The 12990-nt window shown below is 35.9% G+C and overlaps 2 protein-coding genes across 2 annotated transcripts; both read right to left on the minus strand.

Annotated features, from left to right (window-relative positions):
• Positions 1-4307: 4307 nt before the first annotated feature.
• Positions 4308-4766, minus strand: LOC141680588 (protein FAR1-RELATED SEQUENCE 5-like). Its single transcript, XM_074486773.1, has one exon. It carries the CDS (start codon positions 4764-4766, stop codon positions 4308-4310), a length of 459 nt encoding a protein of 152 aa, XP_074342874.1.
• A 237-nt stretch (positions 4767-5003) lies between these two features.
• Positions 5004-6232, minus strand: LOC141680589 (protein FAR1-RELATED SEQUENCE 5-like). The gene is made up of 2 exons (XM_074486774.1): positions 5612-6232; positions 5004-5552 (listed from the first exon to the last, which is right to left on the minus strand). The coding sequence occupies exons 1-2, from the start codon at positions 6230-6232 to the stop codon at positions 5004-5006; spliced, it is 1170 nt and encodes a 389-aa protein (XP_074342875.1).
• Positions 6233-12990: the final 6758 nt, after the last annotated feature.

Here is a 12990-nt window from a genome sequence, read left to right on the forward strand (position 1 = left end):
TACCTTGATAGAATCAAGGAAGGGCCTCACAAACCTACCAAGCTCGCTGTTGTAGTTGCAGGTGAAGCAGCAATGACCGTACCAAAGGAAAAGAATGATTACACTGCTGAAGATATAGCATCTATTGCTAAGGATGCAAAGGTACGTCACTTATTGCATAGTGCCATTGATAATGTAATGTCAAACAGGGTAATCAACTGCAAGACTGCTAAGGAGATATGGGATGCACTGGAGACAAGGTGTCAAGGAACTGAAACAGTTAAGAAGAACAGGAAGACAATACTCACTCAAGAGTATGAACACTTTGACTCTAGGATTAATGAGTCATTGACTGATGTATATGATAGATTTGTCAAACTCTTGAATGACTTGTCATTAGTAAATAAGGAGTATGATCTTGAAGATACAAACCTCAAATTCCTGTTAGCTCTTCCTGAATGTTGGGATTTGAAGGCAACAACAATAAGAGACAACTACAATCTTGATGAAACAACTCTTGATGAAATCTATGGAATGCTCAAGACTCATGAACTTGAGATGGAACAAAGAAGCAAGAGGAAAGGAGGAAAGTCAAGGACAGTTGCTCTCAAGGTTGAAGAGGAATCCCCCAAACCACCTTCCTCAAAGAAAGATAAGGGTAAAGCTCTTATCATAAAATCTGATACTGAGTCATCAAGTTCTGAGAGTGATGATGACTCAGATTCTGAAAGCTTGCCTGAAACTGATGCTGATGAGGAGATGAAGAAGCTGTGTGCTCTTATGGTGAAAGGAATCACAAAGATTGCATACAGGAAGTTCAGGAAGGGAAAGAAGTTTTCCAGGAAAGGCATAAGTTCTGATAAGAAGAATTTCAGAAGATCTGAAGGAAAAGGAGGAAAGTCTGACAGAGGAGATTACGCTAATGTTAAATGTTATAATTGTGGTGAGAAAGGCCACATATCTCCTGATTGCAAGAAGACCAAGAATGACAAAGGCAAAGCTCTTGTCACAAAGCAGAAAAGCTGGACAGACACCTCAGACTCTGAAAGTGAGGAGAACTATGCATTGATGGCAAATGCTGATAAATCAAGTTCTGAGAGCAGTTCTGAAGCTGCTGAAACAAAGGTACCTCAGACTACTTATGCTTTTCATACTGATGATATTAATGAGTTGAGAAGATATCTTAAAACCATGTTTGTTAGTTATAGAGACCAAACTTTAACATGTGAAAGATTAACTTCTGAAAATCTTGCTTTTAGGAAAAGAAATAATTTCTTAGAAAAAGAGTTAGTCATGTTTCATCAAACTCAGCAGGATAGAGATGATGCTTTTTATGTTAGGGATGAAGTGCTAAAAATGAATGAATCTCTAAAAACTGAGTTAGAAAAGGAGAGAGAGATTATCAGAACTTGGACTAACTCTGGCAAAACAACTCAAAATTTGCTAAGCAGTGAAAACTGGAAAGAGGGCTTAGGCTATGGAGAAAATAAAAAAGGAACTGTAGAAATTAAGCCTGTTGATAAGCAAAAGCCGAAGTTAAAACCTGTTAAGTTTGTAACCGAAAAATCCGAAAATGAGAAATCAGAAGTTAAAAAGGAATTAGCTTCTGACAAACTAAAACAGGAAAAGACAGCTGAAGTTAACATAGGCTTGATGACAAAGAAGCAGCTTAAGCATAAGCTGAAAGATGTTAAGAATGCAAACAAGGTAAAATCACCTAGGAAAAACAGGAATGGAAAGGAAGGTGTGAATAAAAGCAATAACTATAAATCTGTTCCTGATGCTCCTAGGAAAGCATGTCATAACTGTGGAAGTTCTAACCATCTGGCTTCTTTTTGCAGGAAGAATAAGAATATTAACTCCTTATCTACAAAGTCAGGAGTTAAGAGTCAGTCTGTTAGATACAAACCACAAAATCCTTGTTTTCATTGTGGTAGTTTATGGCATTCCATTTATACTTGTAAGGAATATCATAGTTTGTACTATGATTATTATCAAATAAAACCTTCTTTAAAGAAAGTTTCTGTTGTTCCTTCTAGTATAAGTTCTGATAAGAAAACTGTTAACATAAAATCTGATGTTAAATCCGCTGCAAATGTTAACAAACCTAAAAAGGCCAAAGGATCCAAGCAAGTCTGGGTCCTTAAAACTAATAATTAGTGGTCTTTTTGATTGCAGGGCAACAGGAAAAATATTCTGGACAGTGGATGTTCAGGACATATGACTGGAAATAAGGCCCTGCTATCAGACTTTGTGGAGAAAGCTGGCCCAAGTGTTTCTTATGGAGATGGCAACATTGGAAAAACTTTGGGATATGGCAATATCAATCTTGGGAATGTCATTATTAAAGATGTAGCTCTGGTCTCAGGACTTAAACACAACTTACTGAGTATAAGTCAAATCTGTGACAGAGGTTATCATGTTGATTTCTTTGCAGAACATTGTGAAATAGTTAGTAAATCTAAAGGAAAAATTGTTCTGAAGGGATTCAGGCGTGGTAACATTTATGAAGCTAAGCTTTCAACAAGTTCTGATGGTTCTGCAATCTGTCTAGTGAGTAGAGCCTCAACTGAAGAAAGCTGGAATTGGCACAAGAAACTCTCTCATTTAAACTTCAACAAGATAAATGAACTGATCAAGAAAGATCTTGTGAGAGGACTGCCAAAATCAGTGTTTGTTCCTGATGGTCTTTGTGACTCATGTCAGAAGGCTAAACAAAGAAAATCTTCGTTCAAGAGCAAGACTGAATCATCAATTCTTGAGCCTTATTATCTACTTCATGTTGATCTATTTGGTCCAGTGAATGTCATGTCTATTGCAAAGAAGAAATATGCGTTGGTCATAGTAGATGAGTTCACCAGATACACATGGGTGTATTTCTTGCACACAAAAAGTGAAATTGCATCTATCCTGATTGATCATGTCAAACATCTGGATAAATTGATCAAAGATTCTGTGAAAATTTTGAGGAGTGATAATGGCACTGAATTCAAGAATTTGATAATGGAAGAGTTCTGCAAAAATCATGGAATAAAGCAGGAATTTTCTGCTCCTGGAACTCCACAGCAAAATGGAGTTGTTGAAAGGAAGAATAGAACTCTGATTGAAGCTGCACGAACAATGCTTGAAGAAGCAAAGCTTCCAACCTATTTCTGGGCTGAAGCAGTGCAGACTGCTTGTTTTACTCAAAATGCAACACTCATTAACAAGCATGGAAAAACACCATATGAGATGGTGAAGAACAAAAAGCCAAATCTCAAATACTTTCATGTATTTGGATGTAAGTGTTTTGTTCTCAAGACTCATCCTGAACAGCTATCTAAGTTTGATCTAAAAGCTGATGAGGGAATCTTTGTAGGATATCCACTTTCTACAAAAGCTTTCAGAGTCTATAATTTGAGAACAAAAGTGGTCATGGAATCTATCAATGTCACTTTTGATGACAAGAAGATCACTGGACTTGAAGATTGCATTGATCATGATAAGCTGAGATTTGAAAATGAAGATTCATATTCTGATACCTCAAGTCCTGACAGTCTAAGTCCTGATACTGTAAATTCTGATGGATTAATCTCTGATGTTATTGAAACTGTGGTGACTACGTCAAAGGAAGATGCACCAATGCAGGGGGAGCATACTCAAGATATTATCACATCTCAAGAAGCATCAGAACATACATCTGGCTCTTCAAATTCTGATTCGTCAAGTTCTGATGGATTAAGCTCTGATACCACTTGTTAGGTCACACTTTCACTGTAGAGGGGGTGAATACAGTGCTTATTACAATCAAATCAAACTTCAAGAACTTATGTAACAGAAAAAAAACTTTATTTAAACAATAAACTCTGTTACAATATGGAACTATTATCTCTCAGTGATGAACAAAATATCACGAGAGCTACTAGGGTTATAATAAATAATATTCTCGATAATGATAACACTTTTAGTGTAAACCCTATGTCTGTGTTTATATACTACACAGTTACAAGATAATCGCTAATTGATATGGAATATAATTCTGCTTCCTAAAATATATCAATCAGATATCTTCTATTCCAAGTATTCCATTCTTCACGGAATTCCTTCTTCATGCATATCTCTTCTTATGTTTATCTTGATCTTCTTAACTTTAATCAGCTACTGTCCTCATCTGATCGTCCTTCAGCACTTAAGTTCTGATATCTATCTCCTGATAACATAAGTACTGATATCCCTTAAGTTCTGACTTCCAGTATAAGTACTGATCAGTTAAGTACTGATTTGTTCTGTTCAAATAAGATCTGAAATCTAAACATAAAACATATTAGCCATGACATTATCAAATATATCTAACATTCAACCACACACATCTTTGTCAACACGACAATAATATGACGACACGGCATGCCCGAATGCTCAAACATTCTACATATGCAAGAACCCCGAAATGACAACTTGTTGAAGATAACAAGATAAGTGGTTCTCTTAGACTCAACCATTAATGATAGATAGCATTTGTAGTACGTATCCTCCACATCTTCTAAGGAACGATCTCTATCCTTTTCCACAAAGTACTTTGCGGCCTCAACCAATTGGTTTTGAATTTTTTTGAACACCTTTTTGGTATAAATGGAAGCGGCATGGTGCTCCAAGGCGGTATTCATTCGCATGCAACGAATTTTGTGATGTGTATTATAATTCTCTTCTTTCTCACGCATAAATTGTCTTTCTAAAGCTTTTTGTGCACCTTTAACAAATTCTTTCAACCCCGTGGAAGACCCTACAAAAGCATCAAAAAAGGCATTCATTCCTTCGCTTCTTGATGTTGTTTTTTGACCCGCGAAAAAAATGTTACGTATATAAGCATCGATCCACTTATACTTTAAATTATACAAGCTTTGCAACCATGTATTATCCTCCAACTTGTATTTCAAGATCAATGCTTTCCACAGATCCTCAAAAATTTCTTCGGTCAACGAGTGATATATGCAATTTTTGAAGTCACCTTTAAATTATTACTTTACATAGTAGGTTGAGAGTTGTTACTAATGTGCCCACAAACACAACAAATGTGTCGTGTTTGGTAGTTGAGATTGAATTTCCCCCGTCATGACTTGATCTTGATCGGTGATAATAGCCAAAGGTGCTTTTCCTTCAATGGCCTCTAACCGAGTACCCAAAACCCACTCAAATGTAGTCTTCAATTCATCACGCATTAGTGTAAATCCAAAGAGAACCGATTGATAGTGATGATTCACCTCGGTGAAAGGCACAAACGACATAGCATACCTATTTATTCGATATGTTGTATCAAATGCAACCACATCACCAAAATTTTTGTAGGCCAACAATGACCGGGGGTCAACCCATAAGAGGCACTTCAATCTTCCTTCTTCATCAATTAAAGTCCGAATAAAAAAACTTCCTCCACTTTCCTCTTCTAACCGATGTAACAAATCCAATCCCGCTTGAGCATCATTCACACCCAAATTATCTTTTCTAAAATCACGCACAACATTTCTCAAGTGTTGGGCATGAAACCCTAGTTGCTCCTCTCCTCCGTGCATTTTTCCAAATATATTATAATTTGTTGTCTAGGTGCAATATCCGAAACATAAAAACTCTTAATTAAATTCTTTTGAGCGGCGGTTACATGCCGCTCCATTTTAATCAAACTCATCTTAGAAGACGACACAACTTCGTGATTGTGATTTAACTCCAACGATGTTATCTCCCAATGCCTTGTATTTCGCCTATTAATCACATAAATCCTAAATTTACATCCACTTCTAGGAAGTTTATCTCCACGCATTTTCTTCTTTGCACTACCGACACTTACTATCAAAATTTCTTCATCCTCTACGGGTTCTTTATCACGATTTTCTCCTGCTAAATTACAAACATAAGTACGGGCATATATTGTTTTGTCCACGCGCCTTTGTGTATTTTGGATCTTAATTGCAAACCCATTTTTTAAAGCGTAAGCCCTAATTACATTTTCGGCGGCTACTAAATTAGGGAAATTTTGACTCAAGAAAGGAATTACAATATTTTCTTCTTCAACAACACTCTTATCCTTTGTCTCACTACTATCATGCATAAACTCACTATTTTCATGCAAATCTTCATTTTCAAATCTTTGTTCACTAACAAAAATGTCTTCATCACAATTATCAACAAGGTTAACATAATCTACATTATCATTACGTAAGCAACTACCACTAACATCAACAACTTCACTATTTACAACATTATGAATCACTTTATCACTCATTTTTAAAGTTTTTCTACCTTCAAACCTAGCAAACAACTTATCCATAATTAAAACAAGAAAAAAGTAAGAAATTTAGCTTAACAAATGAAAATTAGTGAGTAAGGATGAACAAAACCAACAAATCCCCCAAATTTGCTCTTCAATTTGACAAAAGTTTCACAAAAAGCAAAGTGTGATCGTTTTAGGGTTATAAACTGCAAGTACATGCACTATTAAAAAAAGCGGAATGACTTTGCCTTCCACGAATATTAAGCGCGGAAGCCCTCCTTTCCGCGAAAAAAGCGCGGAAGTGGTAATTTTTTTTAAATCCTGACCGTTGGATCAGTGTGTTGGATAAACGTTCCCTGACACATGATTGTTATGAAAAATGACCTTTAAACTAATAAAAATCGGGAGTTTATAGCTGAAAAATCCATGACATTTGAGTCGAAATGTGGACCTTCTGACCGAAGGAGTTGAGTAATATGGGATCGAATCAGTTGCAGTGGAAGATTCCAGTTATGATGAGTTCACAGCTTATTCAAAGGTATTCTTGTCTGAAGCATACTTCTTATATGATGAAATGCTTAGCTCAAAATATATACTTCAAATTTGATATTTTGGTTGCATTTGTGATGGTAAAATTGAGTGGAACAGCAATTCACAGATTTCGTCAACTAATGCCAAATGCTCTTCTTTATTTGCATGCGTGTGTAGTGTGAATAACAAAAATATGGAACGATTAGGGTGTAGGAAAAGAAGAGAGCAAACCGAAAAGAACTTGAGAGAATGAAGGAGTCGTGGCGTGAATTAACACAGCCCTAAAGTTGAATTTGCCCCGCTACGTACACACGGCCTCTTGGCAATCAACCTCCAAGGTTACACGACTTCTATTTCTTTGGTGTAGTACAAAGAAATAGATTGAAAACACTCTTGATCATTGCCCAAAAATATACTTATATCTATATGAGAGGAAAATTGTTTTGTGTGTGCAAACATGAGGGGGAGACCTCCTTTTATAAGAGCTCAAACTTGTAACTCCAAGAATGGCCAAAAGACACCATTAAAACAAGGAGGTAAAAAGGCTCCAAAGTGAAAAGTCACAAACTGAAAAGTCTTGAAGATTTTTCTAGATTTTTCTTTTAAAGCAAACTATAGAAATAATATTTATATTAATATTAATTCTAACATTCCCCCACATGCTGCAAAAGAAAAATAATTTAAGTAATTTAATGGGCAATGGATAGTCGGTTTCTTAAGCACCAATGTCTTGTGGACTTGAATTGATACCGGTGCATACAAACATGCCTCAAAACCATGTGAGGTAGAAAAATCCTTGAACCTCTCACGGAAGTTAGTGAAAACATATTTGCGCACTTTAACCTTTCTCAAATTAAGAAGTGATTTCGCAAATTATATTTTTATATAAGTGCCCCCACATTGTACCTGGATTTTCGTGAACGCTCTAGAGGTCCTTCGCCAAAGGACTCTCATAAGGGGTTGGGCAATAGCCCCACATTCACATAGGTAAGTTCATCAAGTTTGTATTGTCGCAAACCACCTCTTACGAGACTATGAACTTATTAAGAGCATTAGCTCATCCTAACACATGTGACAATAATAAAAATACTACATCACTTTATTAATAGGAATGGTAGTAGTATATAAACATGAGTTCTTTTATGATTTCGTTTGACCCATTGAACTTAAACAAGTTTAAGATGGGTGTCCATCACAATTCACTCCACAATAGGCTTTAAACCCATTCCTTGTGCTGACTCCAACACTAATTTTCTACAAAGGCCTTTGGTGAGAGGATCTGCAATATTCCTCTCTGATTTTACATACTCGAGTGATATCACATTATTTCTGATCAGACTTCGAATTATAGCATGCCTCAAGCGAATATGTCTTTTCTTCCCATTGTAGAGTTGATTATTCGCTAGTCCCATTATAGCTTGTGAGTCACAATGCATTGAAACTGATGGAGCTGGCTTCCCCCACAAAGGAATATCAGCAAGTAAACATCTTAGCCATTCAACTTCTTGACCAGCCAACTCCAACGCAATAAACTCAGATTCTTGTGTGGATTTAGCATGACAAGTTTGTTTTGAAGATTTCCAAGATATAGCAGCTCCAGCAAGAGTGAATACATAACCACTAGTAGATTGAATCTCATCATTATCCGACACCCAATTTGCATCACAATATCCTTCCAAAACATGAGGACTTCTTTGATAATGCAAACCCCAATTTATAGTACCCTTTAAATACTTCAACAATCTAATCAAAGCACCCCAATGATCACGATTAGGATTGTGAGTGTATCTACTCAGTCTACTAACAGCATATGCTATATCAGGCCTGGTATGATTCATCAAAAACATTACACTTCCAATTATCTTGGCATACTCTTCTTGGGAAACACTATGACCTTTATTCTTTTTCAAATGAATACTAGGATCATATGGTGTCTTCACAGGGGTACAATCAAATTGATTAAATTTCTTTAAAATTTTCTCAACATAATGAGACTGGTTTAACGACAACCTATATGAATTCCTAGTAATTTTTATGCCAAGAATCACATCTGCCTCTCTTAAATCCTTCATATCAAAACAGGAACTTAGGAAGGCCTTGCTAGTATTTACCACATCAATATTGGTACCAAAAATTAACATATCATCAACATATAGACATATGATCACACAACCAAATTGATCAAATTTAGAATAAACACATGCATCAGAATCATTTACTTGGAAGCCATCAGAGATGATAGTTTGATGAAATTTTTCATACCAGTCTTTCGGAGCTTGTCTGAGGCCATACAATGATCTTATAAGCCGACATACCTTGTCTTCATATCCCGGGACAACACATCCTTCTGGTTGCTTCATGTATATCTCCTCATTTAAATCTCCATTTAAAAAGGCAGTCTTCACGTCCATTTGATGCACAATGAGATTATGAATAGATGCAAGAGCTATTAAGGCTCTAATGATGGAAATATTTGCTACGGGAGAGTAAGTATCAAAGAAATCAACACCTTTCTTTTGTCGATGTCCACCAACCACTAACCTGGCTTTGTATTTTTCAATTGATCCATCAGATTTATATTTCTTTTTTTTTTTAAAATCCACCTGCTTCCCAGTGCTTTACAACCTCGAGGAAGATCACATAAAACCCAAGTATTATTATTCATAATGGACTCAATTTCACTATTAATAGCCTCTCGCCAAGAATTAGAATCAATTGATCTCATAGCCTCCTCATAGGTTTTAGGGTCTTCTTCAAGAATGAAAACATTTATCTCCTGCTCACCTACAAACTCTTTTTCAGTCAAAAAAGTAGTTAGAAAATCAGGTCCAAAGCTAGTCTCGACTCTAGCTCTTTTACTCCTTCTAGGCTCATGATTTGCATCGGTAGATGTAATATTATGATGTGACACTGATGAAGAAGATCCAGATGCTAAACATGATTGCACATTAGCTTTCATAGGAAAAATATGCTCAAAAAATTCAACGTCTCTTGACTCTTTAAATGGACCAAAACCATATGCATCTTTAAGAATAAGTCTATATGCACTACCATTAAAACCAACAAAAATACCATCAACAGTCTTGGGACCAATTTTACTTCTTTGAAAATCTGGGAGCCCAATTTTTCCCAAACACCCCCACACTTTAAGGTAACTCAAGTTGGGCGCGAAACCCTTCCATAATTCATAAGGAGTTTTATCAGATTTTTTATGCGGCACACGATTAAGCACATAGCAAGCATATAAAATAGCTTCACCCCACATATTAGAAGGCATTCCTGAACTGATAAGCATAGCATTCATCATATCTTTAAGAGTTCTATTTTTTCGTTCAGCTACCCCATTTTGTTCAGGCGTATATGGTGCTGTAACCTCGTGAATAATCCCATTAAGTTCACAGAATTTCTTTAGAGTTGCTCCATCATATTCACCACCCCTATCTGTTCTTAACCTTTTAATATTTTTATTCAATTGTTTCTCAACTTCAGCCTTATAAATAAGAAATTTTTCTTCGGCCTCATCTTTCGAACTCAACAAGTAGAGCTTGGTGAATCGTGAAAAGTCATCCACAAAAGTAATATAATAACGTTTACCTCCTCTACTTATAGTGTTCTTAAAGTCACCTAAATCACTGTGAATTAATTCAAGCAATGTCGAAGACCGGTTTCCGATTTTATTAAAGGCCTTTTTAGGGTGCTTTGCTTCAACACATACTTCACATTTATCAAAAGATGTATTGCTGAATTCAGGGATTAGCCTAAGTTGTTTAAGCCTTTTCACAGAAGCAACATTTACGTGACCCAGTCTAGCATGCCATAAGGTAACAGATTCAGCAATATAAGCAGAAGCAGTAGCAATTTTATTATCAGTCAAAATATCAAGTACAAACAGCCCACCATTACAAAAGCCTTTGCCCACAAAATCACCATTTTTAGTAAGAACAAGTTTATCAGATTCAAAGGTTAATTTAATACCAGCTTTGTTCAATAAGGCTCCAGAAATCAGGTTTCTACGAATATCAGGGACATGCAAAACATTATGCAAAGCAATAGTTTTTCCAGAAGTAAGTTTAAGAGAAACCTTTCCCTTTCCAAGTATACTCACAATGCTTGAGTTGCCCATGAAGACACATTCTCCATCAGATGCTTTATCATAGTCCTGGAACATATCCTTATTTGAACAAATATGACGAGTTGCACCGGTATCCACCACCCATTCAGAAATATTGCTCACCAAATTTACTTCAGATACAACAGCAGCTATGATTTCTTCAGTGAGATTGGCCTGAGTCTGAGATTTGTCTTCCTTTGTTTTTGAACCAGGTCCCTTTCCTTGCCTACACTCCTTTGCGGCATGCCCGAATTTTCCACAAGTGAAGCAATTTCCTTTAAACTGCCTTCTCCCTTTGAAGTTCTTATTTTTCATTTTAGTGCCATGGAACTGATTTGGACCTTTACCTTTTGGTCCTTTCGTATGACCTGCATCTTTTGACTCAACAAGATTAGCAGTAAATGAAGAATGACGAAGTGTTGTTTCATTTGTTTGAATTCGATTTTGTTCCTCAATCTTGATGTGAGACACTAACTCTTGCAGAGTGAAGTCCTTCTGTTTGTGCTTCATAGAATGAACATATGTTTGCCAAGATGGTGGTAATTTTTCAAGAAGACAATTAGCTTGAAACATTTCACAAATTTTCATTCCTTCAGCAATAATATCAGCACATAAATATTCATACTCATGAACTTGTTGAAGAACAGGCTTATCATCAGACATACGAAAATTTAGCCAACGACTACATGCATATTTCTTAGTCCCATAATCATCAGAACCATACTTGGTTTTTAAAGCATCCCAAATTTCTTTGGCCTTTAAGGACTTGCTATAGATTAAATATAAAGCAGATGTCATATAATGCAATAACATTCCACGACAAGTCTTATTATCCTTCTCGAAATCTTTTCCAGAATTTTCAGGGGCTGAGTCTTTAGTGAGACAATAATCTACTCCAATTTGACTCAAGAAAAACTCCATCTTATCGGACCACATTTTATAATTTTTCCCATCAAAAGGGTCTAATTTAGACATATCAGGAATAAAAGTATTGGAATTCATGGTGGCAGATAAGATATATGCTAACACAAAATTCAACTTTAGAATGTAGGAAAAGAAGAGAGCAAACCGAAAAGAACTTGAGAGAATGAAGGAGTCGTGGCGTGAATTAACACAGCCCTAAAGTTGAATTTGCCCCGCTACGTACACACGGCCTCTTGGCAATCAACCTCCAAGGTTACACGACTTCTATTTCTTTGGTGTAGTACAAAGAAATAGATTGAAAACACTCTTGATCATTGCCCAAAAATATACTTATATCTATATGAGAGGAAAATTGTTTTGTGTGTGCAAACATGAGGGGGAGACCTCCTTTTATAAGAGCTCAAACTTGTAACTCCAAGAATGGCCAAAAGACACCATTAAAACAAGGAGGTAAAAAGGCTCCAAAGTGAAAAGTCACAAACTGAAAAATCTTGAAGATTTTTCTAGATTTTTCTTTTAAAGCAAACTATAGAAATAATATTTATATTAATATTAATTCTAACATAGGGAAGAACTGATTCTTGTAACTTACAGGAAAAAAACTCAGTTGGGTATACAAATTATGCTACTCAGTTAAATTGTGGTATTATTAGCATGACCATACAATTTCGAGTTTTGGTGATGTTCCGTGATTATTAATGGGTGCAAATGTGTTAAATTCTGTAAACTTTTTGGTGGAGGGTGAACAGCGAGGTATGAGTCTTCTTTGTGCCAAGGAAAGTGGATCAAGTATTATACGGTGTTATGTTTATTGTCTACTAGTATTAGAGTTTCTGTATAGTGCATCATACTGCTTTTTAACATTACCAGAAGAACATTCGTTTAACTGGCTTATGTATACAGGAGCTCTGGAGACTTATTAAGTACTACATCAGAGGCCAGAGCTTCTATATATATTTGGAAACAACAATGTTAAATGTTCTTGGCAAAAGTTCCGTTTGCTGACAACTTAGGCTTAGACTTTAAACTAATATTAGGAATACCCATTCGGCCATAGGTTTTACTAGCACCGGTTATGAAAATATAAGAAGTCAGATAGTCACAGTTATGTGTCCATGTGTTTTAAGTTTAGATTCTTTTCACATATAAGCCTTGAGTTCGTTTATATTATCAACTACTAAGTACTTGGTAATGGAGGAAAATG

This window comes from Apium graveolens, chromosome 8 (genome assembly GCF_009905375.1).
Source record: "Apium graveolens cultivar Ventura chromosome 8, ASM990537v1, whole genome shotgun sequence".
NCBI lineage: Eukaryota > Viridiplantae > Streptophyta > Magnoliopsida > Apiales > Apiaceae > Apium > Apium graveolens.